The sequence below is a fragment of the Rattus norvegicus genome, chromosome 9 (genome assembly GCF_021556685.1).
Source record: "Rattus norvegicus strain SHRSP/BbbUtx chromosome 9, alternate assembly SHRSP_T2T, whole genome shotgun sequence".
In the NCBI taxonomy this organism is placed as follows: Eukaryota; Metazoa; Chordata; class Mammalia; order Rodentia; family Muridae; genus Rattus; species Rattus norvegicus.
In genome coordinates this window covers 108128999-108153357 of record NC_141542.1, presented here as the reverse complement: position 1 = coordinate 108153357, position 24359 = coordinate 108128999, and the positions used below count along the sequence as shown (strand labels likewise).

Below are 24359 nucleotides of genomic sequence, written 5' to 3'. Positions count from 1 at the left end.
TCTGCATCCATTGATTTTCTTAACTACATAGTTGCCACTTTGATGGTTTCCTAATTGTTCTTTTTCTGTGTCCCTTCCACATCTTCAGCACCTGCTGTAAGGAAGCCATCTCCCCATATGTGAATCATTTGTATGTTCATCTGTGGGTGTTGAGACTCATGAGCCCTTAGCAGTTTCAGGCTCCCACCTCCTCTACCCGGCTGAAGGTGACTGTTTAGTCCTTGTCACATCCTTCCTGTCAGCACCTACAGGACCAAACCTGTGAGCAGCCCTGTGCCTACCCCCACCCCTTCCGTTACCGTGGTGTACTTCAAACCCTACCCATGTCTGTCACCCCAGTTTTAGGGAGTCAATGTCCTATTTAGCCTTACAGGATGCTTTAGGTCAAACTTGGAAGGAAAGGAGACTGTTTTTGGTTTTTTAAGAAATAAATTGCACAGGGCAGAGAATTCTGAATTTCCAGCTTATTTTTCTTTTAACCAGTCTGAATTTCAGCATCTTAGGCTTCTGACCCTGTTCTAAAGAGCAGCTTGCTGTTTCTCTGATGAATGCTTCTCATCTCTCTTGCAGGTCTGGTTTTTGTCTGCTTTCTCATGTACTCTTGAGCTTCACCAAGAAAGTTATGCACACCTGGGGGCCAGGCTACCTGCCTATGTCATCACTTGGCGTGGGGTCCATGAAGTCCTTTGTCCCTCTAGCTGGTCTCCTCAGTCAGTTCTTGGCTGTCCTCAGGCTCCTAAGGGTGGTTGTCTTTCTCACACTGTGCTGGGCCTGTGCTCATCTCTTATGGCCATTTGGCAGTGTGCATCAGCCCACACATGTTGTTCTGCTGCTGTCCTCCTAGCTCCTGGTGGATGGGCTTCCCAGCTCTTCTCCCTGCCTGCTCATTGAGCTTTTAATTTTAATCATGATCTTTGTCGTTGTTGTTGTTGTTGTTGTTGTTGTTTCTAAGTTTACACTTTAATTTCAACTTTACAGAATAATTTTGCCATACATTTTTGAACCTTAATCTGTGCTAGAGCAATCTGATAACTGCAGTGTGTGCCTTTTGGGTCTTCTTGGACTGCCTGGCTCCCTTCTGCTGTTTGGTCATCTCTCTGTCCCCTGGCAGGTGCTCCCTGTGTTTTGTTTCACGTATTCTCTCACTGTGGCTGTTATTTGTCACTTTTGATAGTATTTTATTAAGAATGTAAAGGTAGGAGACCTTCTGGTCAGCATTAAAGTGAAGGCAGACCACCAGAGTCCATTCTGATGTCAAGCTGTGGGCTAGCCATGTGTGAGTTCCGTGAGGCCTGATGTGCAGCCTGTCCTGCCTGAGAGAGCATGTTTAACCGGGCTTTGCTGTAGATTCCATCCCTACTGTCTGCACTTCTTCCAGAAGCTCTGTCTGGTGCCTCACTGCTGCTACTCCTGAGCCACTACTGCAGTCTCTGGTGGGCATTGGTGAGGTGGTGTTAGTCACAGAGTAAGGACCCGCAGTGCAGTCTTGGGTGGGCGTTGGTGAGGTGGTGAGGGTCGGGGTGAATGATCAGCATTGCCACTGAGGACCTTAACCTTGATCGCCTGGCACTTGTCCTCTGCAGAGTTGCTCTGTCTCCTTCTTTCAGAAGTCCTGTGTATTCCTCAGGCTTCCTCTTTGCTGACTAAGAACTGTATGGCCATGCAGAGGAATGTTAGTTTCCTTTGTCTTTTAAAGAAACTATGTTGCTTTTATTTTTAAGAGACGGCTTGAAGTGAAGCCTAGCAAATGACTTTCTTCTTAGGGGCAGGATCCCCTTTGCTATTAAAGACGGCAGTGACTATCACAGCATTTCCCACTGGAAACTACTCTGTGGATGATTCAGAGATGAATGCATGAGGCCCTCAGTCCGTTTCCTACCAGCTGTCGACAGCCTGGGAATCTGCAGTTTTCACCAAGGCACTTCTTGGGAAGCAGAACTGGTTTCTGCCACCGTGCTCAAACCTCAGACAACTCTGACTTAGTACTCTGCTCATACTGCACTGGCAAGCACTACTGTCATGGCTGTTTGAGAGCCAGCACTGCCTCATGCCACTCCTGGGAAGGGCAGGAATGCTAGCAGCTGGCTAGTGGGTCCACCCAAGCACTTCAGAGGAGGATGTCGAGACGCCGCCTGTCATGAGGAACAAGGAGGCTAGTGAGAAGGAGCAACTGGCATAAGGAGGCGGGTGCAGGAGCTGTGCACCTGGGTACTCTGGGAAGGTCAGGATGATACTTTGACGACTGCACGGGGTCTACAGTGAACCTTGGGAAAAGTGTTATTCAAGACAAGAGTTTATGTGACTGGATAGACAGAGTTGGATGCCAGTGGCAGTGGGAAGAGGGGTCACAGGAGACTTAAGCAGAGGACAGAATGGGATCTGGGGCAGGGCTCAGCACCTACACAGAGGCCTAGCTGTCCCACTGGAACCACGCTTAGACTGTCACTGTCATTTCAGAAGACTTTCTAGTAGTTGCTTTTTTTTTTTTTTTTTTTTTTTGTAGCTGCAACTAAGTACTTGACCAAAAAAAAAAAAAAAACAAAAAAACAAAAAAAAAACAAACCAAACATATTTTCTGGGAGTTCCAGGGGTAGCAGTCCGTCCAGGCAAGGGAGATGAGGAAGGAGTGAGAACAGATACCTCCCAAAGAACCGTCCACAGTGACCACTGCTTCCTGCTTCCCCACTTCCTACTTTTTACCACCTCCCAGCATCTTGTCACCCTCCGTGTCCATCCAGGGACCGTCCACTCACAGGTCAGAGCCCTCATGTTCTCATTGTCTCTGAAAACCCAGGCGCACCAGAGATCATTCCCAATCCAGATTCATTATCACACATCCGACCTTTGGCCTGGCACACAAATACTCTAAACGCGCAGACACGCGTGCTTACCACGGCTGCTTTCATCCCTTAATTCTGCGTGACTCCACAGTCACAGTGACATTCATGGCCTCTGCATTTGTCCCTAGCAAAGTCTTTGACCTCTGTCAGCAGCTGCCTTCAGGGGGCCTTGTCAGGTGCTGTGAGTCTCACTGTGGGAGCAGGGGTTCAGAATCATCACCGATGGGTATGCACCTGAAGTCGGTAACTTCTAGAATCTGTCACTAGCCTGTAGTTCAGCACAGCTGGGTAGGGTCCCATGAGTCTCTTGGCTATCCATGGTTGACTGTTGACCGGCTTACTCTTGTAGGCACAGTGCAGGCAACTGAAGCTGCCCGGAGAGCATGTTTTTGGTCATGCCCTGAAGGTAGCAGTTTGCAGCCCTTTTCCTTTCTTCCCACTTTTGCTTCTTTGAGTTCCCTCTTCCAGGATGCTGTCTAATTAAGCCTAGAGGAGGTGTATAAATAATCCTCTGAGGGTGAGCACTTAGCTATCACTTATTCTTAGCACCTAGAGCAGACATGAGACTTTGCATTCAGTTAGTCACTCGCAGAGCAGCTTCTCTGAGTCATTAGTGGCGTTTATCTGAGTATAAATCCTAAGTATTTAGAAGGCAGTTTGGTGTCGTGTCAAACAGTAGTAAGTTCCTTCTAAGACCTATAGTATCCCAGCCATAAGTTTGGGAGCAAAGATGTGTGTGTGTGTGAGGGTGTGTGTCCGTGTGTGTGGTGTGTCTGTCTTTGTGTGTATGCATGTATTACCTCCTGTGGTGCAGCCCTCAAGTGTATTTCAAGACTTGTGGATCACCTCTGATAGGGCTGCCACTATTGTACGTGTAAGCACATCTTGTCTCAAAGACTGTTCTTAGTTGTAGGGTTCCCAGATCTTAAGAACTGAGGCCTTTTCTCACTCTCTAGTCTGTACAGCACCTTCTAGCTGTGAAAGCTCTCCGGCAGGGAAGAACCACCTGGCCAAGTTCCAGCTTGATTTCTCTGTATCTTGCAACCAAGATGCATGGTGTCTTATCATTTAGTTCTGGTGGGTCATCAAGAAGAATGCTGGAAATATATGCCGGGGCCCATGACCAGTAGCTTATAAGGGGATTTCACATTTGGGATTGTCATTTCACATTTGGGATTTTCATTTAGCCTATAGAATGGAAGAAAATGCCCGGCAACTGTGCGTGTGACAGGGCTAACATTTAGATGTACAAAGAACTTTAAAAAAGAAGAAAAGTAAAGAAACTTCAATAAAACGGTTCCACTTAAAAATGGGCTTTGGAACTGAATAGAGAATTCTCAAAATAAGAAATATTAATGGCTAATAAATACTTTAGAAAGTATTCAACATAATTAAGCCATCAGGGAAATGCACACTGAAACCACTTTGAAATTCCATCTCACCCCAACTAGAACGGCTATTATCCAGAAATCAAATGACAGCAGATGCTGTCGAGGTTATGGGGAAAGAACTCGTGTTCACTGTTGGTGGGAGTGTGGGCATCACTGTGGAAATGAGTGTGGAGCTTCCACAAGAAACAGCACATAGGCTAACCATGTGACCCAGCTCTACCAGCCTGGGGATAGCCCCAAAGGATGTTACATCCCACAACAAAGACACTGGCCCATCAGGGTTCACACTGTTCTTTTCACAGTAGCCAGGAAATGGAATCAGCCTTCTCAGTGTCTTGTCAGCAGATGGATGGCTTAAAAATATGTGATGTGTACAGAATGCAATTGTACTCCGATGTGGGGGAAAAATGAAATTTGAAGGTAAATGGATAGAACTAGAAAACAGAGATGACCCACCCAGGGCCAAAAAGACAAACACCACGTGTTCTCTCTTGAGTATGGATCCGGTTTAGACTCTTAAGATCTGTGTGCTTGGGGTTGGGGATTTAGCTCAGTGGTAGAGCGCTTGCCTAGGAAGCGCAAGGCCCTGGGTTCGGTCCCCAGCTCCGAAAAAAAAAAGAAAAAAAAAAAAAAAAGATCTGTGTGCTTGGGCTGGAGAGATGGCTCAGTGGTTAAGAGCACTGACTGCTCTTCCAGAGGTCCTGAGTTCAAATCCCAGCAACCACATGGTGGCTCATAACCATCTGTAATGAGATCTGATGCCCTCTTCTGGTGTGTCTGAAGAGAGCTACAGTGTACTTATATATAATAAGTAAATAAATTTTTGGGTTGGGGATTTAGCTCAGTGGTAGAGAGCTTGCCTAACAAGCACAAGGCCCTGGGTTCGGTCCCCAGCTACGGAAAAAAAAGAAAAAAAAAAAAAGATCTGTGTGCTTAACTTGGAGCAAATTTAGAATCCAGGAGCTAGAAAGGGGCTATCAGGGACCCTATAAGGGAAAGTGTCTGGTAGAGCACGAGTGATGAGAACATAGAAAACAGTGATGCCAGGCACAGATTGGTTCCAACCAGAATAAGGAAGACAAGGGTATGGGATGGGAGAGTTAACAAAGGCAATGGGTTTATGGGGGAAAAAATCAAAACCTCCTATTTTGTAAGCCAATTAGAAAGTTTTAAAAGGGGAGAGAAGTCTCCTGCAAGGCAATAATGTTGTTTCTAGAAGCCATTCTAGAAGCAATGTGAAGGAATGGATTGGAAGAAAGGATATAGTAAACTATCTATCTTTAAGAACCTACTTCTGTCTCCTCTCTGAGTTGTCATGTTGAGTGTGCACCATTCTTTGGTTTGGACCCAGGTTTTGCCTGACTAACATAACAGTTTGTACATATGGGTCTGATGGCAACAATTCCAGTGGCTGGCTTTCTTAAAAAATATTTACTTCAACTTAATCTGTGAGGTATTTTCAACTGATACAGGATTCTAACTTGATCTTTCTCACTCACAACACATGGCAGACCTGTGCCTCGGACCTGCATTGTTTCTAGTGAGAAGTCTGGTCATTTTTCCTTCAGTCTTGGTGCCCCTGTAGCCTTTTGGGTCTGGCTACTTTCAGGATTTCTGAAGCCCATTTACTGCTTGCTTTCTGGGTTTCACTGTGATGTGTCTCTGTGGTCGTCTGTCTGTATCCTGCAGACGTTTACTGCATTTCTTGGTGTAATAGCTGTATTTTTCAAAGCATTTGGAAAAGGTTTAGCCATTACTTTTGACGATTCAGGGGACTCTGTTTACATATGCACTAGACGGAGGTTTTCATGGTCCCTGGAGCTGTGTGGCCTTTTCTCTCTACTGTATTGGAGTCACCTCTCCCGTCTTCATGCTCTTTTCTACGCTGCTAAGACATGTGCTGGGGTCCCATTGTGTTCATTTGGCTCTTCAAGAAAACAGAAAACACCAGAGTGTTGAAGGTGCAGCAAGGAAGTATGGGAGAAAGCAGAGAAAGGCAGCCTGAAGGGGCAGGGACCCCGTGGCGTGGCTTACAGGCAGCAGGAGGACAAATCAGGACATGTGATCCAGTGAGAGAGGGTGCCTCTGGGAAGAGCCTATGGCCACAAAGCAGACTAGCAGTACTCCTGGGCACCCAGCAATGACAGGGAGGGTGTGGCCTGCCGTGGGCAGCACAGTGACTCCGAAGGACTAGTCCTTCATAACACATAACACTAGTCCCCCACAGAGCACATGTGCATGACCCCTACACCCACCAATAGAATCATACTTCAGGGATCCTACTTTTACCCTCGGAACTCCTGCCTGTCCTTTGTTTTCCGGTTCTCCCTCATTTCTGTCATCTGTCAGTTTGTTCCCAGAACATAACAAGCACTTACCTAACGGATGCTTTAATATCCCTGCTCACTAATTCGTCGCCTTCGTCATTTCAGTCAGCCTGGTTTTCCCTCTGGTTGAAGGTCATAGTTTCCACTTCACGTGTCTGGAAATGGATCACTGGCTGCCATACGTTGTGAGTTTCATGGTTTGGAATGCTAGATTTTGGTCTGTTCTGAGACAAGTGTTGGAAGTTTTCTGGCTGCAGCGCAGTTACATGCACATCAGCATTAAGCCTGCTAGCACTGAGTTCCAGATTTCCAGTGCCTCTAGCATAGCTTGGGGTACAATATGGCCTGAAATCTCTCTGTGCTTGTGTGTGAGGAGTGGCTGTAGGCACCCATCTGACCCATAGCCTTCAATGAGTAACCATGGATTCGTTCTGCTTACAGCTCCTGGAGGCTGTTGTCCAGCCACACATGGACATTGACTTCAGCCAAAGACTAGTGGCCCTGTAACAAATTCTGTAGCTTCCTCTCTGCCTAGACTCCAAGTCCCTACCTTCTACACTGTGGCTTGTTCAGAATCAGACAGGGCGTGGGTCTCAGCTGTCAGGTTGGAAGCTCCGGTTACTTGCTGATGGTTAGTCTGGCAGCTCTCAAGTTCTCAGGCCCCAGCACTGGAGTCCAGGGCCTAGAGGCTGCTCTGTTCCAAGTTGACCCAAGATATGGTCAGGATAGGGGTGGGGTCCACGCTGAAGACTGGGGTATGCACTCAAGCTGGCTTTGGCATGTACAGGCTGTGGCACCTTGTACGACTCTCAGAACTCTTTCCTTCATGTTGCTTGACTCCAGACTCAGTAGCTTCATTTGGTATCCACAAGCTTGCCACTGCCTCTCAGGCTCCCAATTAGACCTTGGTGAAGCCACCACAGCCAGCTTGCACACAGTGGCTAGGGGTGCCTTGTTTGCAGTGACAGTCAGTGGCCAGGGCTGATCCTGGAGGAGGGTCCTAGCAGCCCAGTGTCATGGTTAGGGTTTAAGGAGAGACCGTGCTGAGTCTACGCCCTTGCCTGAGCCTCCGCACAGTAATCCAGACCAGCTCTTCCGCACGGTCAAGCTAAACCATGGAGGGGGCGCTTTCCACACCTGCTCTTCAGGCTGTTTCGCTACAGCAAGCAGTTCTGTATCTGGGAGTTTATCCGAAGCACGCAGCAAGGGGGAGCATTGTAAGGTGGGATGGGGGCTGACACAGCAGGGCTCAGCAGCACGGGTCCACCCTCAGACCGGGGGCAGTAGATGAGCTGTCTAGGGACTTGGACACAGGACCCACTCCAGAGTTGGGAGACTGAGATCTCTCTTGTGCTCATGTGTGAGGAGGGGCTGGTTCTTGCTCTGTGGACGGAATGGCTGTGTACTCGAGGCAAGTGACTTATTCTGAATGGAAAAAACAAATACCTGTGCATCCTATAGAGGGACAGAAGAATGTCCTGACTGACTTTCTGTCGCCAGCTGCCCAGGGCCCTCCCCAGAGGCAGCTGGATCTTGGGCTTCCTTTGGAACTCCCAAAACCTTAATTGTTGGTTTAGATTCAACATGGCCTCCTGCTCACAGACAAGCACAGTTAGATACTGGGAACTTAGGGGTGCTTTTATGTATGCTGAAGTGCTGTGCTTTCTCCCCAGAACCTGAGAACAGAGCACCCCTCACTAGATTTTATACTCCAACTAAATGCCCCTAAGATTTCCAGAGAGTGGCTTTTATGAAGCAGTTAGTAGACTGTGGCGCTCAGCAGGTTGGTTTCTTCAGCTAGTTTTGACTTGCTCTTGTTTAAATTCAGGACAGTGGTGATTGGAAGTCCCAGAACACACTGACCAACTGGCCACTGTGTAATACCAACCTGTAGCTTCACTTGGTATAACAAGGTGACAGTTGCCACTGCCTCTCAAGCTTCCAACTGGGCCTTGGTGAAGCCACCATGCCAACTTGTACCCAGTAGGTAGAGACGCCTTGTTTGCAGTGACAGTCAGTGTAGATATAATCCTCTAAAGGGTGTGCGTGTTCTGTTCCTCAAACGTAACCATGTGGATGGTTCAGCAAGGGAGGAGGAGTGGCCTCTCGTTGGAGAGGCTGTGTCAGTGGCTTCTCCCAGCACACTGTACCAATGCTCCTTGCCTGAGGCCATTTCAGACTCTCCACCTACTCTCTGCAGAGAAGCCTCCTGCTAGCTGCCGGCCCACAAACAGTGTCCTGATAGGCTACTCCTGAGGCTGTGCTGCATCCTCCTGTTCCGCTAGATGGGTCCCTGTCACTCACTTTGTCTGTCTGTAGTTCTTTCTGTGCCCTTGTCTGTGCCATCAGCTAGGGAAGGACAAGGCTGCTGGCAGAGGGAGGCTGAGCTCTTCACCCTTTCACCCCAGTGACAGCTCCAGGCCCATGGCTTCCAGAGGACTTCTTGCCCATGTTCCTTCAGGCCTGGGCAATTCAGTGGCTCCCCAAGGGACCACAGCCTCTTTTTTTTTCTTCCTAAAAAGGGGAAACAGGAGCCCACAGACATATCTGAACACATGGTTACCCACACAACAAACTACTAAAACTTACAAAGATGATCTGAAGTATTTACAATAATAAATTCTGAAAAAAAAAATCTCCAAGAAGGTTCAAATCAATATATTTCAAAATAAGCCATCGCCTAAAAAACTTTTCAAGATTTTTCTTAGGTCCCTAAATTAATATTAGCTAAGATACCGGAAGAGAAAGTTACTTCCTCAAGTATTTTGAGCATCAGTGGTGCGGTGGGAGCCCTCAGTGAATAAGTATAGGAAATTCATGAGTGAGTCAGTAGCTTTTTTTTAAACTTTTTATTGATTCTTCGTGAGTTTCACCTCACACACCCCAGTCCCACTCATCTCTCTTTACACCCTTATACCCACCCTTGACTCTTGCAGCCTCCCCCTATCAAACAAAACACACAAAGCAGCATCAACAACAAGCAGCATAGAAAACACCTCATGGTGGAAGCTGCAGTGTGTCACAGTTCATCCCACAGTATCCCTCTGTCCGCACATCTTCACTTGTAAATGTCCATTGCAATGAGTTGATGGTCTGAGGAGAGCTGGTCCTGCTACTCATCTGCCATGAGGTCATGTGGGGGTGGGGGTGGTTCCTGGTCCCTTTTGCCCCTCACTGGCTGTATCACTGGGGGAAGGGGAGTTAAACTGTAACTCTCTTGGGCAATACAGGGGAGCTGGCCCTGGTGGCGAAGGCATAGGTGAGCCAGCCCCTCCCAGGCTGCAGCACTTGGAGAATCAAACCTTGACTCGGCAGTGCTGGCAGCAGAGCTGGCTGTGCTGGTGAGCTGGCCCCAAGGGCATGGGAACAGGAAAGCTGACCCTGCCTCCTGCCAGTGGCGGCTTTGGGTGGCCTAGCCAGAGTAGTGCGCTCTGGTTTTGTAAATGAAGGAGAGTTGATGGGCTAACCAGGTCAGCTGCTACCCAAGCCCAGATTCGGGCTCTGAATTGACCTACTCCAAAATCTTTATCTTCTACATTGGGTCACTGTCCTGGACAGGACTTCTGTGGGCGAGGCTACTTTATTACAATAGATCCCTGTCTCCATATCCCTGGGACCAACCCCGAGGGTTGGGAAAGTGGTCTTTACTCTAAACACTGTTTTAGTGCCTTTCCTCCCAACAGCTGCCAGGCCGCAAGTACGCCCCTGGGTACAATGCCGATGTGGGTGACAAGTGGATCTGGCTGAAGTGAATGGTGGCCTCTGCCTGGCTGTGTCACAGCTACGAAGAAGTCTGCTCTGCCCAACTCTATGAACTCCAAAGCTTTACAAGACAACAGGAAAAAAGCAAATGATCAAGAAATTGCCAGAAAAAAGTGATCTAACAAAAAGAGTCTGCCCTATGCCTACTCAGAGTTTGAAGAATCAACTTCCATTGACAAGGTTCTGGAACCTTCTAGCGTTTGGAATCATCTGGGGGAAAACAAAACAAAGCTGGTCTGCTGAAAGCCCAGCTCCCACTGGAAGCCCTGTGTCCCAGTGCTGTTTCCTTGAGCTCTTCCAACTTGAAGAAATAAAGCCGGCTCTGTAGCCCCTCACCCTGTGTCTGCGTGGCACACACGTGCCTGGGGGCTGAGGATGCTCAGCCCTGCGCCCCCCAGCCCTGCCCTGCAGTTTGGGTCACTCACACAGTGCTGAAGCGTTTTTTGTTTTTTTTTTTTGTTTTTTTTTTTTTTTTTTTTTTTTTTTTTTTTTTTTTTCTGAAGCATTTGTTCTTTTAACAGCACATTAGAGCAAAACGGGAAAGAAGAATGACCATAGACTAGCAGAACCTCGTCTTAGAGCAGGCTCATTCCTGGCCGCCCTCGGGGCTCCCTGCTCTTGTCTCTGAAGCACAAGCTGAGTATAGAATGTGGGTACACATGCTCTTATCAAACATGAGGGTGCCATCCCAAGTGGAAAGCGCAGTGGCGTCTAATTGTTCACCTGAGGAGGAGTCCTTAGGAACTGGTGTCATCTGCATTGCTGTTCAGGAGCTGCTTTAAGTTGTCTGTCCTAAGCTGCAAGTCTGTACCGCGAATCCTGCTGTGGCTGCTCCGAGCACGTGTAACTTACATTTAACTTAATTAAAAGTTAATGAAATTTAGCACTCAGTTCCCTGGTAGCACTGGGCTCCATTCAGGCACGCACAGCACAGCACATGGTTGGGGAACAGGTCAGTGTTAGACAGTACAGAAGAGAACACTTTGATCTTCCAGAAAAGCTGGCCTTATGGCTGTTGCCACCAACCTGCTGGTTGCCCCTCCCCGTCCCCTTCTGCAATAGACCAGCCCTGGAATTTTGTGGTTTGAGTACCTTTGAGCCCCTGAGAGGGTTAAAGAAAGAAAGCATCTTTATCTTGGCCCTACTACTGCCCCTGGCCTGATGGCGCTGCTGCCCCTGAAAACCCACATAGCAGACATGCAGCGCTGTCCACAGTAGCTGCTGGGCCACTGCCCAGAGACCTCAGCCATGGTGGCTAGCACGTCAGCACAGACTCCGTCCCTCAGAGTCCGAGTGCTTGTTTCTTTCCCTGGTGGCTACTCCCTGTGTGTAGTGTGACACTTGTGATGTGTGATGCTGCAGGAGTCCACCTGCCCACTTCCTGTGTTCACTCTCCAGGGGAGGATGAGGACTCTCTTCCAGTCTCCAGGATGGAGCTCTTAGAGGACACTGGTAGATACCCTGGTCTGGTTTCAATGCCTCACCAGTTTCACCAAAACACCTACAGCCCTTTAAGACGTGGAGCAGAGCTGAAATCTAACCATGCACTTCGAGCAGCCCACATCGGCGGCCTCAGCACTTTGAGGCTCAGGAACAGAGCACTGTCTCAACACTGCTTCTGTGTGTTTCTGTTGACAGAGGAAGTCCTCACGGACTTAATGCTCTGGTGGTTTCCTCCGTCTTCAGCACAGCAAGGCTCAGCCTGCAGCCTAGTGGCAGCTGGCATGCTCCCCGGGCATCAGACTGCTGCCAAGCACAATCCACCACACAGCCACGGTGCCACGACAAATAGCTGCTCACCAGGCAAAGCAGTTCAGTGAGGGCAGCATGTGACTAAACCGCCACTTGCAGGATGAAGGGTACCTGGGGGGTCCAGGGACCTGCAGTCAGGCTACACCTTGATGTAAGTGTCTGGCTGTGCAGTGCACCAGGAATGAACAATGTTTCTCTTGGTTTACACGGGGCCCCTCTTTTGAAGCCTGCTGGCTCCTAATTGCTTGGAAACACCCTGTGTTCTGTTTACCAAAACGGACTTCTGGATTGGCTGCCCTGGGGCTGATCAGCAAGGGTAGGGCTGAAGCCACCAGGCTACACTGGGCTTTGAGAGGAGACAGCTCAGAGCTGGGTGAAGGGAGGACGAGCCTGAGTCACCCTGGGCTTTACGTCTAATAGAAAGCCAGCCCTTAAGGGCAGTGCTTCTACCAGGACTTCAGCCCTCGGGTCCTTTCTTCCTGTTCGGTTTTTTTAGAGGGAGGCTCATCTGAAAGAAGGCAAAACTAGAGGATATGACAAGAATTTGAGCTGCATGGCTCTGGACTCCTGGTCAGGAGGCCTAAGCCGTGGGTTTTAGTGTGTCCTGTTTTCTCTGGAGTTCTCAGCAGACACCCTAGTACCAGAGATTTCCAGTATAGGCGTACCCCAAAGGATCTGTAGCAAGGGATCTTCGAAGCAGTGTAGGTAGCATCGGCACCGTGAGCAGGTTGGAAGATGTCAGTCTCACAAATCTTTTACACCTGCATTTTCCTAGAAGGGGTGGAGCCAAGAACAGTTGGATCTTTTTCATTCTATGTGGATTGAAAGCAGAGAGCCCCCTATTCCTACCAAACTCAGTAGCCTCATGGCAGAGTGAATGGACAGGACTCAGAGCCAGGGCATTCCAGGGTGGGAGCATAATCCAGTAGGGTGTGAATGGGGCCTCAGCCAGCAGGTCAATGGCAAGAAATGAAATGTGTCACCTTGGAGCCAACCTGGGAGCCAGATGCACACACTGGCTTCCCTCCTCACAGTCCCAGGGGGCACAGCCCAGCAGATGGTGAGATCCAAATGTGGGGATCCTCCATCTCAGACTCCTCTAGCACTTTCCGAACCCTTCCTTCAATCCTCTCCACTGCCTGCCGCGGGGAAATGCAAGATGAGCTTCAAAGTGAAGCTGTCTGTGCTTGTGGGCCACCCTTTGCCTGTAGGACACACGGGGAATCGCCCACGTCCCCAATGGTTGGCATTCCATGCATGCAGCCTCACGGATCTGCCTGGCTCCATCCTTCAGTCTGACCTTTAGAGGCTTAGGTTGCTCTAAACACAACGGAGCAATGGAGAGGTGAGGGGTGGGGCAGAGCTAGAGAAAGCTTCCTTGTGGGTAAGAGCTGGCCAATGGAATAAACAGCACTGTCTTGAAGGACCCTCTCATTGGAAACTGACACGGGTGGTTATACAGCAAAGGGTGGTCACAGCTGGTAGGAGCCCGGCAGGTGCAGAGGTCAGGACAGATGTGTGCACCTGCCCTTAATCACCTCATTCTATAAGCTCTCCATCAAAATTTATTTTTGACAGGGGTCACTGGGTTGCCAACCTTTTAATGCACTGACTGGTTCAGCTACCTTACTCAGTGACTAAGCTGGAGAGAATGGCTGCCCCCAGACTCTGTTACTGATGAGATTCAGGTAATGAAGGACCCCTCCTTCCTTATAAGAGAGAAGAGTCTGAAGTCCACACTGGGGTAGGAGAGAAGCCTTACTGATCAGCATCACAGCCAACTTTCAGGCTCTGAGCCCTCTCTTGTCATTGATTGTAGCCACAAAGAGAAGGAAGCTCCAGCATTCTTAGATAACCCTCGGCACACAGCTGCTCAGAGATCCTGTGTGATTTCTGTAGAGACACTTGAATATGGTTATACTGCCTGCTCTGCATGCTGTGCCTTGGGAGGGACCAGGAGTCACTACTGATATCCCTGCCCCTTAGCGCTCACACATCTTATATCCGAGTTCTTAGAGTGTCGGGGGGGGGGCTAAAAAGGTACCCCATCAGCCAGTTTCCTACCAACCATGATACCTGAGTACAGGGCTCCCACCTAGGATCATTCTCCAGAGTCTGTTTTTGTTGTTGATGGTGGTGTTAGTTGTTTATTTGAGATAAGGTTTCCCCCATGTGGCCTAGTCTACCCTAGAACCCACTCTGTAGACCAGGCTGGACTCACACCCAGAGATCCACCAGCCTCTACCTCCCTTAGTGCTGGGATCAAAGGCATGGACCACCACCACCACATGGCTGATTCATATTTTAAAGGCCAGGTGAATCATATTGTCACTCCGGGAGGTGAACACAGCTGGGTCTAAGGATGAACAGCCAATGCCCAAACAGTACCCTCTGGTTACTGCCCAGTGGGAAGTGTCGGTAGCAGCACTGTTCAGCCCTTGAATCTATCTCTTGGGGGGCTCTTGCTGCTGTCAATGGACTTTTGCTTTCACACAGCACGCTTGGAGTCCTGAGACCTGTAGGTTGTGCAGTCTTGAGGACAGACCCTGAGGAGGTCTGGACGTTCCGGCTGCTCAACCTGGAGATGGCCTCATGGCAGAGAGAATCTCAAGGTCCATACAATGAATTGGCCCCTGATGCCTAATGCGAGCAGCCACCCAGCGTCAGGTCTCTGCAGCCCTGAGGTGCCTTGTATCCAGCAAGGTGACCCTGGTCACCCCTGATGTCAGTGCTCAGTGCTCCCTAAGACTTGGAGCCACCCCTTTTCGCTATTCTCCTTGGCCTAAAGTGAGTCTTGGCAGGGCTGGTTGGGAACCGGCAGCTGTTGAGAAGAAGGGACCATCTGGGAGAAGGGCGAGCTGGCTCAGTGAGCCCTGGACAATAGTAGGGGAAATTACAGGAAATAAGAAGAAATGGCAGATCCGGGCTCTATTTCCAAGCTGCCAAGCTTTTTGAATATACATATAACAGGTATAATTACTTCTCTTCCTTTAAACACTTCCAGATCATCTTTTCCCTTTTTAAACTGGCCAGCATCCCACCCTCTTGTCAGCAGTACCCAGGCCTCCTCTCTGGCCTTAGAGGCTCCCAAGAAGCATCCAGACAGGGCTAGCGGAGGCCAAGAGAACAGAGCCTTTGGGTTGCCGCAACTACAGATGCCTCTGGCGTGTGCCAGGCTGGCAGAGCACTGGTCTCCAGGCCACCATGTGGTTGCTATGGTTATGTACCTATAGGTGTTTCAGGTTCAAGGCATATGAAAAGTGTGGTTCTCTAGGTACCATGTCCACACGAGAGGGACCAGAGTGCTGAGCATCTCGGAGTCCAGCTTTGACCTGGGAAGCGTTACAGACTGGGCAGTATCACCAGCAGGGAGATCAGGGGACCCGGGCCAGACAAGAGGGCCTCTTGAATCCCACCCCACCCCCATCCATCCATTCAGACTCCAGGTCTAAGACTCTCCATTGATTAAGCTCGAGAAAGGCCAGACAGAAAGGCATGGAATGAAATGGCCTGCCTGAGGTTTAATGTCACTGGTCTCAGGCTTCTCTGCTTCCTGACTGCAGATGACATGTAAGCAGCGGCCCTAAGCTGTTGCCACCACACCTTCCCAGCCGTGATGGACTGTACTTGAACTGGAGCCAGAGAAAACCTTCCTCTTGGGCTTGCTTTTTTTTTTTTTTTTTTTTTTTTTAATCACAAGAACAAAAAAAGCAACTACTACAGCAAGTCTGGGCATTTCCTGTTTCACTCAATGATGATGGACTCCCTTTCAGGGAGGCCAAAGGAACCTCATCCTGGGAGATGGGACACAGGCAAGGTACTATGTGCAATAAGCTACATGGGGGCCCGGGCTGTGGTGTTTGGCCTCCCCTCTCCGACTCTTGCAAAGTCTTGGTACTTGGAGTTAGTTTGAAGCCATTGGAGACCTCAGGTCTTAGGACCCCTCCCAATAGTGAGGGCGCTCACTGGAGGCTGGGGGATGGGCTATGCACAGGGGCGGTGAGAGAGAGGAAGGGGCCTAGAACCTCAGATGCCTTGGACACCACACCGTCCCTCTCCCCTACTCTGGAACCACCTGTGTGTCACTTCCTGCTCTTACCAAGATGGGAGGGGGCCAGCGGGGCTTCAGCCATTTAGCCAGCTAGGTCCACAGTTGGGTTCCAACTCCTGGCCTGTCTGTTGCCTCGAGTTTGCCTCCCAGATGTAAGATCTCATTATGGGTTCCTCCGAGACTGTTCAAGAGCCTTTTTAACTGGACAAAATGGGGGGTGGGAGGGATGTAGTGGGTTGGCCTAGCGCTGCTTCTATTCTAACATTGATTTGGGTCCTCCAAAAGTGCCCGAGGTAAGAAAGTCCACGGGTGAGACAGGTAAATACAGAAGGCAGCAGCCAATAGCTAGGGAGAAGAGACAGAGGCGGGGTTTAGGTTTCCAGGGCTTGAGACCACAGGGAAGAGGAAGGAGAGAGAAAGGAGTCGCCATGGAAGAGGAAGAACATGCAAGAGGGAGGACAGCTGAGCCATGAAAACACCGACATGTATGCGGGCTGGCCAGGTCGGAGTTAAGAGCAGCCCACACAAAGCACAGAACTTAACAAGTACGAGTTATCAGTAGGAAAGTGGATCCTAACAGCACGGAGGGTAGGCAGTTACCCAGCTATTGTGCTGCCTAAGGCATATTTAAAAATATAAAGCTGTATATGTCTTTCACTTGGGAACATATATGGTCAAAAATGGGAAAAAATAAAAAAAAACTGCACTGGGATTGTTTTTTAAAATATTTTTACTACACTTGACCTTTCTAGAGCCACTGATGTGATCCACGTGCCTTCTTGCCTTCCTGTCCTGCTCAGAGCCTGGGAGGACAGATGGCAGCCCTCTGTGACCCAACAGGACCTTAGAGCCCAGGGTATCCTGCAAAGATGACATCAGGGTCAAGGCTACATAGCTGACATGTGTTTGACTGAGGGTGCATGCAGGAGGCCACAGTCGTGCCATCTTTGACTCCAGCTCTGAACTCTGATTGGCCACCACCCCTTAGCCTCATGAGCTAAGAAGACAGGAGCTTCTAGGCTCAAGGAAGTGTCTGTGAGGCTGGGCCAGCTGCTTGGGCTCCAATGGGGGATGGTTTTGTGCACTGCGTATTCAGATGCTGATTTCTATGCCCAGACATCTGGTCCCAGTCAAGCATCTCCGGTCTCACTGTTATGTAAAAATTGTTTTCCATCACCTCGGATTGGTTAATGGGGAGCTGATTCAGCTGATAACTGGGCAGAGGAAAAAGGGAAGGCAGAATATCCGATCCCAGGAATGGGGGATCCCAGGTGAGGGAAGAGAGGAAGGTGAGGAGAGATGAGGTGGAGGGACCAGGGGATGTCACTGGAGATACACACAGAACAGAGCAAGGCTGAGCAAGGCTCGGATTGCAGGTCGAGGACCATGTGGCTGGGAAGTAGCAGAGCTAGCCCTGTAGGGTTAGAATAAGTGGATATCTGCCCAGGTAGGGCTGCCTGCTTGTTAATAAATCTACTAGGTCTCAGTGTTGTTCATTCAGGAGCTAAAACAGGCTAGAGTGGGCTGGGAACAGTCGGTAATTATTTAGGAGCAAGGGGAGGAAGACCCCCCCCCCAAAAAAAATTACTTTTACAGGGTTCTCTAAAGGTGTTTCCTCCTGTGCACTCGCTCCAAGGCCGGGGCTATAACAACTGGCTCTGGCACAGGACACAGGGCCCACGTGCCTCCCCCAACCTGTTCTTCCTAGGCTCTGCCTTTTTGCTTACCTTGAGGTCACTATTCACAGCCTTGCTCCTGAGGCTAAGATCCTCCCAGTCCATCTGCTGAGCTGCCCTCTGCAACCTGTAAGGCTGGCCAGGCCAGGCTGAGAACAAGCTCTCTCACTGTAGAATGACCACTACTTGGTTTTGGATGGTCAGCCTTCGCGCCCCTGATTCAGCACCGAGACGCATCTTCAAAGGTCACCGCTGACAAACTATTTCTCCACCAGTGAAATGAGCCGATTCAAGCCAGATTAGAATATATTAAAGGTGGACTTAACGAGAAACTACTCGTTTCCCTGGACCAAGGCCAGGGAAGTCAGCACGAGGAGAGGGTGGAGGAGGGAGAAGAGAAAGAGAGAAGGGAAGGAGAAGAGAGGAGACCAAAATGTCCAGATTATATAGGGAGGAGCCTCTGGGAAGGGCAGTCCAGACCCTGGGCTGAAAAGTTCATGGTTGGGGACAGGATTTGCCAGGTAGGGACTAAGGGATAATGGGGGAACCAGGAGGCCAGGTCTGCTTTGATATGTCCTGGGACCCAAAACCAAACAACCAGAATAAGGCTTTTGAAACTATGTCTGCTATAAGTACTCTTTCCAGTGTCTGTATCAAATACGAATGGTTTTCAGATCACACAGTGGGCATTTAACAGTGCCCACGGTCAGCTTTCAGATCACACAGTGGGCCTTTAACAGTGCCCACGGTCAGCTTTCAGATCACACAGTGGGCCTTTAACAGTGCCCACGGTCAGCTTTCAGATCACACAGTGGGCCTTTAACAGTGCCCACGGTCAGCTTTCAGATCACACAGTGGGCCTTTAACAGTGCCCACGGTCAGCTTTCAGATCACACAGTGGGCCTTTAACAGTGCCCACGGTCAGCTTTCAGATCACACAGTGGGCCTTTAACAGTGCCCACGGTCAGCTTTCAGATCACACAGTGGGCCTTTAACAGTGCCCACGGTCAGCTTCACACTTGGGTTTGTGAACTTGAGGCCGGGGTTGGCTGAGTCCAATCTACTCTCATATTGGAACTTGTCTCTCGTTTGTTTATTGTTTGGGCCTGTTTATTTTTTCTTCCGTTTTAAGAAAAAGTGTGACATAAACCACTTTGTTGTTGTTGGTTTTGTATGATATGTTAAAGACAGAATTTGTAATAAAAATTAGATTTCTCTTGAATTTGTCTTTGGTAGAAACGCACACACACACACACACATATATATATATATATATATATATATATATATATATATATATATATATATATATATATATATATATTGTCAAACAGAACACAGAACTTTGTTGACTACCCTGTAATCTGTTCTTTAAAAATAAAATCAGCATCGAAAACAAAATTCCCGAGATCTCAGCAACACGGGAAGTCCAGACACCAGAACTGTCTGAAGAGGAGGCCTAAGGTGGAGGAAGCTCAGGCCTGAGCAGAGGCCCGAGCGACGGCGGAGAGGCCAGGTACCTAAATCTGCCCAACGCGCCATCATTACCAGGATCAGGAGGCATTCCTGACCGCATTAATTTCTCCAAGGAGAACAAAGTGCCACCTCCTGTGCCCGCTGTCCGTGTCTCCCTTCTGTCTGCCACATCCTGTGTGGACGACTTCACCGTGAAAGGGAAGCGCGGTTCGACGCCAGTGACGTGCTGTCAGCCACGGATGAGATGGGGTTCCAGTGCAGCCATTGGTTACACCATTGAAAGACGCATGCAGGCGGGCGGGAGCAGAGCGGCAAGGAGGAAGCTTCTGAGCCAAAGAAGGACAAAGGCAAAAAATAAGACAGATTCAGAAGGGGCGGGAGGAGGAGGGTGAGGAAGGACAGAATGAAGAGGAGGGGACAACTGTGTGGAGAGAGTGGGCACACTGGCACGGTGGAAGGGATCCTGAGACACGTTTATGTGAAGCCTCTCCCCAGCTGTCTTCAGCACAGATGCCGGAGATCAAAATAAAACCAAACCAGCTCTTGCCGGACTCAGAGCATCTGAAACCTGCTTTGCTTCATCGGCCTGGAGGTTACGACGTCTGCTTCCGAGCTTCGCTGTCTCCTCCGTTTACTTAACTTCACCTTCCAGTCTAGGGACTATGATAACCTAATCCCACCGTACCAGTTCCTCAGATTCCTTAATCCTAACCTCCTGTCCTTTAAAAAGAATTCCAAAGCACCTGTGAACCTTAAGGGGCTGTACTGATGTTCAGGGATCGCACCACTGTGAGAGCTTTGAAAGCGTCTGTGGCCTTCCCTTTCCCCACCCGCTGCTCCAGGCACTGGTTTCTGTCTTAGCTGAGCACTTGAGGCCCACAGGAGAGGTAGGACAGTTGGATAATGTTAAGTGGTTGAGGGAATTCAGGGAAGACTTGGTTGAAAGTGACAGAGTCCTCACTTGACATTAGCCAAGAGACTGAGACATAATTTTAGTCTTTCTGCTTATTTGCAGAGTCTCTCTCTCTCTCTCTCTCTCTCTCTCTCTCGCTCTCGCTCTCGCTCTCGCTCTCGCTCTTGTGTGTGTGTGTGCGAGCACGAGTGTGTCCGTGCATGTGTGTACATGTGAGTGGGCATGTTGATGGGTGGGTACACAGGTTTGTGAAGGGTGGAGAGGGGTGTACCTATATGCATGCTTGTGGAGGTCAGAGGACAACCTCAGATGTTTCTCAGGCACCATCCACCAAATTTAGAGCCGGGGCCTCTCACAGGCCTTGAATGTCAGCACATAAGCTAGGCTAGCTGGCGTGATCCCCAGGAACCCGTGTGTTTTGACCACCTCCCTCACCATCGTTGGGATTACAATGTGGGCCACGGTGTCCACGTGCATATTGCTAAGATCACACTCAGTTCCTCACACGTGCATGACAAATGCGTTACTCCTACCAGCTTAATATTTTTTAATCTATCTTTTTATTGATGCTATGGTGAGATACCATTGTCACATCTGCATTTTCTAATTTAATCAAGGGTTATTTTTGTTATCTGAACATCTTCAAAACTCATAATGACTATTTTAAAGTCTCTGGGTTAAACGACATTTGTTTGCCCTCATAGGCAGTTTCTGTTGTTTGCATTTTTTTTAAAGATTTACTTTTAATTAAAAGAGCTGGAGGGGTAGCTCAGTGATTAAGAACACATGCTGTTCTTGCAAAGGACCCAGGCTCAGTATCCACATTGGGCAGGTGACAACTGCCTGGAGCTCCAGTTCCAAGGGATCTTCTGGCCTCGTCAGGTATCCGCACACACCAGGTACACATACGTACACTCAGATACACACATATATGCATAAAATAAGTAAATACATGTCTGTTTTTGAGTGTATGAGTTTGTGTGCTCATGAGTGTAGGAGTCTTTGGAGGCCAGAGGCATCGGATCCCTGAAGCTGCTCACAGCCGCCTAACACAGGGTAAGGCCCTTTGCAAGAACTGCAAGTGCTGAAACTGCTATGCCATTTCACAGTCCCTACCGCTTGTGTGTTTAAAATCTGTTCCTTTGTGTTCTCTCTCTCTCTCTCTCTCTCTCTCTCTCTCTCTCTCTCTCTCTCTCTCCCTCTCCCTCTCCCTCTCCCTCTCCCTCTCCCTCTCTCTCTCTCTCTCTCTCTCTCTCTCTCTCTCTCTCTCTCTCTGTTAAAAATAGCACTTTAAGATAATATATAACATACCAGGGTCACTTGCTCCTCTCCCACTGACCTACTTGAAGCCATACTGTGTACTGCCAGCATACCTCAGGGCTGTGCGTCAGAAACTTAAGAAACAGCCGCCCCAGCTTATGGCCAGCAAGAAATAGTGTCCTCCTCCGTCACACAGACACAAGGATGTGAACAAGGCCATATCCCCATGACCTGGACACATGGTCTTCCCGAAAACATCTACTGGGACTGGAGTGGGCCACATCCTGGTTCCTGCCTCCTATGACCTGAAGCAGGCCCAGCCTGGCTGTGCTGAGCTTCTGGCCCTCAAGTGCTAAGCTATGGGATGCGTAACCTGACAACCTGACAAACTAGCGTCACAGGGACAACGGGGCTCTGGGCATGTCTGTGGGGGATTTATCCTGATTGGATTAAAGGGGAAGGGAAGATCTACCCACTGTGGGTGGCACCATCACGTGGGTTGGGGGTCTGGACTGAGAAAGGAGAAAGAGCTGAGCCCCAGCATCGATCTCTCTGTTTCCTGACTGGATACAGCCTGGTCAACGGAATCCGGCTCCTGCAGCCAGGCCTTCCTCGTTGTAGCCTCGGACTGTGAGCCAAACTGAACCCTTCTTCTTCAAGTTGATTTTTGTCACCACGTACTGTACTTTAAACCTGTGGGAAAAGTTGCCAAATTGAGGAGAGGTGAAAGAGGCAAACGGGTTCCAGGGGCAGCTCTCCGTGGGGCACTGCACACTGCTCACTGCCGCAGTCTTCATCCACCTAACAGAGAGGACAACCAGTGACAGACAAACATCCTGTCCGAAGGTGCACTGAGGAACTGTTAACAAGCCAAGACACAAACAACCCAAAGACGATAGTTCTAGGTACCTTGCTGTGCTCCCCAGTCCAGAAGAGCAGAAGAGGACACAGCCCACTCAAGACTGTATTTGGGAGCACGGCCCTCAGAGTTCTGGTTCCGGCCTGCATCAAAGTGCGCATGCGCACGCGTCCGCGTCGCGGTAACAGGCCTGGAGCAGAAAGGGGTAAGCCATGTTCGGTTTTATGAGTGAGACAGAGCTGGGACTCCTCAGTCAGTGGGGACTCTACAGGAACAACACTCAAAACATCTGGAAATTAAATAAAGCATGCCAAAGTAGTAACAGATCCGCGTGCACGTGATGCGTTCCACAGAGCCCCATCCTTCATGCCAGGTTCTCGATGTCTCCATTCTAGACACCATGCATTGCTTATACAACGACAGTACAACTGAAAGAAAAAAAAAACACATTTGTTTAGAAGGCAGAATTCTGGTTGTGCATCCTGTGGATTTTGGTAAATTTATTATCAATAAAGATGCTGTAGCTATATTGCCTATAAGTAGGGGAAACTCAGGCGCCAAGCACCCAGTTATTCAAATTAAACGCGCTGCTCATACGCAGTATCCCGAGTTACAGCAAACTGTTTCTGCATGAGTCAGAGAATAATCACTTAATGGCAATAAAGCTAATCAAGTCATTTCAGCAAATGGAGAGGCCTCTTGCCATATATCTAGAATTCAGAAGGAGGGGTTCACTGTGTGCATTAAGCGGGGGTGACTCCTGCCTAGGGTCTGGCTGTGTGGGTAACACTAAGTGGGGTTCCGTGTCTGTTCCTCCATGGGGATTTGAGACTTAAGACGCCCTAAATAGGGAGACGCATAAGCCATGTCTGTCTCCCTTTCTAGAACAGGGAAACAATCTTCTACCTAGAGTCTGTCTAGGGTTCTTGGCTTTAGGGTGGAAGGGGCTGTCAGTCTATCCTAGACTCCAACCCCATCTACCTGGGTGCTCCTGATGTTTGAAGTCTGTCCGTCCTGACCCCTGTTGAAGCCTGTTCATCCCGATGGTTCTCTAATAAATCTCCAAACGCAGCATGAGGGCCACAAAGACAGAGTATTCCAAATCTTCCTCTGTGAGCATCTCCCTGGCCTCTCTCTAGGAACCCATGCAAGTCTCAAAGCAAACTTCTCCCATCCTGCTATCAGAAGCTGCTCTCCTATCACAGCCAGGACAGAAGGGACCTTGCCCATGTCCTGCAGATGTTCAGCTCTGTGCCTGTGGTGTGGGGGCTCCTCTGTTCTGTAACCTGAGGGGCCATCCTTAAACTCTGCGGGACACAGGGTCTGCATCAAGGGTTGGGTAGGCACCCTTTCTTCTTGGTGCAGACTGGGGACATGACATGTGACATTTCCCCTTTCTGACTATAGCAGGGCTTTCACGGTTTGGGGTTCCTCCTGTGAAAGCATTAAGGACCACCCCCCACATCTATTTTCAGCAGCTGATTCTCCAACACCTCCCCCACCCCACTCTCACCCCAGTGTACATCTGGGTACCTCACTTGTCCATACCCAACCCGTTTTTCTTACAGTCCTGCTCTGTGTTTTTCTGATGAATTTGTCTTGTAGAATTAGGAGCTTCACCACCAGCACCCCTGCGCCCCGCACCCCTGCCCTCCCTGGGATTCCAGATGTGGGAAAGCTCCCCTCTCCACAGGCATCTGATGCTCTCTCTGCTTTTCAGAGCATCCACTCTGCTCCCCTCCTTGGTTCCCCTGAGGACAGGAATTTTCCCTCAGAGCGCTGGCAGTGCGCTTGGGGCTGTTCCTTGTCCCTCGGATGAGCCCCGAGGGAGCGTGTGCCAGCTGCTTGATTTGTCCTCTGTGTAGCAGGCAGCCTGGATCTTTCAGGAAATATCAGCCATCAGCACAATTTGTTTTAAATGCTGAGAATTGTCTCCTTTCAGTTCCTTTGTAGAAAGGGCTCACATTGTGCCCAGAGGTGGATCTTTCTAGGCCCTCGCTGGCCTCCTGCTTTTGTGTTTCTGAAGCTGATTTTCCCCACAAGGAAACTAGT

General features: G+C 49.4%; 1 protein-coding gene across 7 annotated transcripts in view; it reads left to right on the top strand.

Annotated features, from left to right (window-relative positions):
- Positions 1–11210, top strand: part of Ndufa10 (NADH:ubiquinone oxidoreductase subunit A10) — a 34809-nt gene extending 23599 nt beyond the window's left edge. For 2 of the 7 annotated variants that reach the window (XM_087567588.1, XM_087567594.1), the window contains exon 11: positions 571–4190. Coding sequence is in view for 2 of the 7 variants with exons in the window: in NM_199495.4 (NP_955789.2) it covers positions 10242–10310 (69 nt within the window). In the remaining 5 variants the exon portion in view is untranslated. 7 annotated transcript variants of the gene reach the window in all.
- The last annotated feature ends 13149 nt before the right edge of the window (positions 11211–24359 follow it).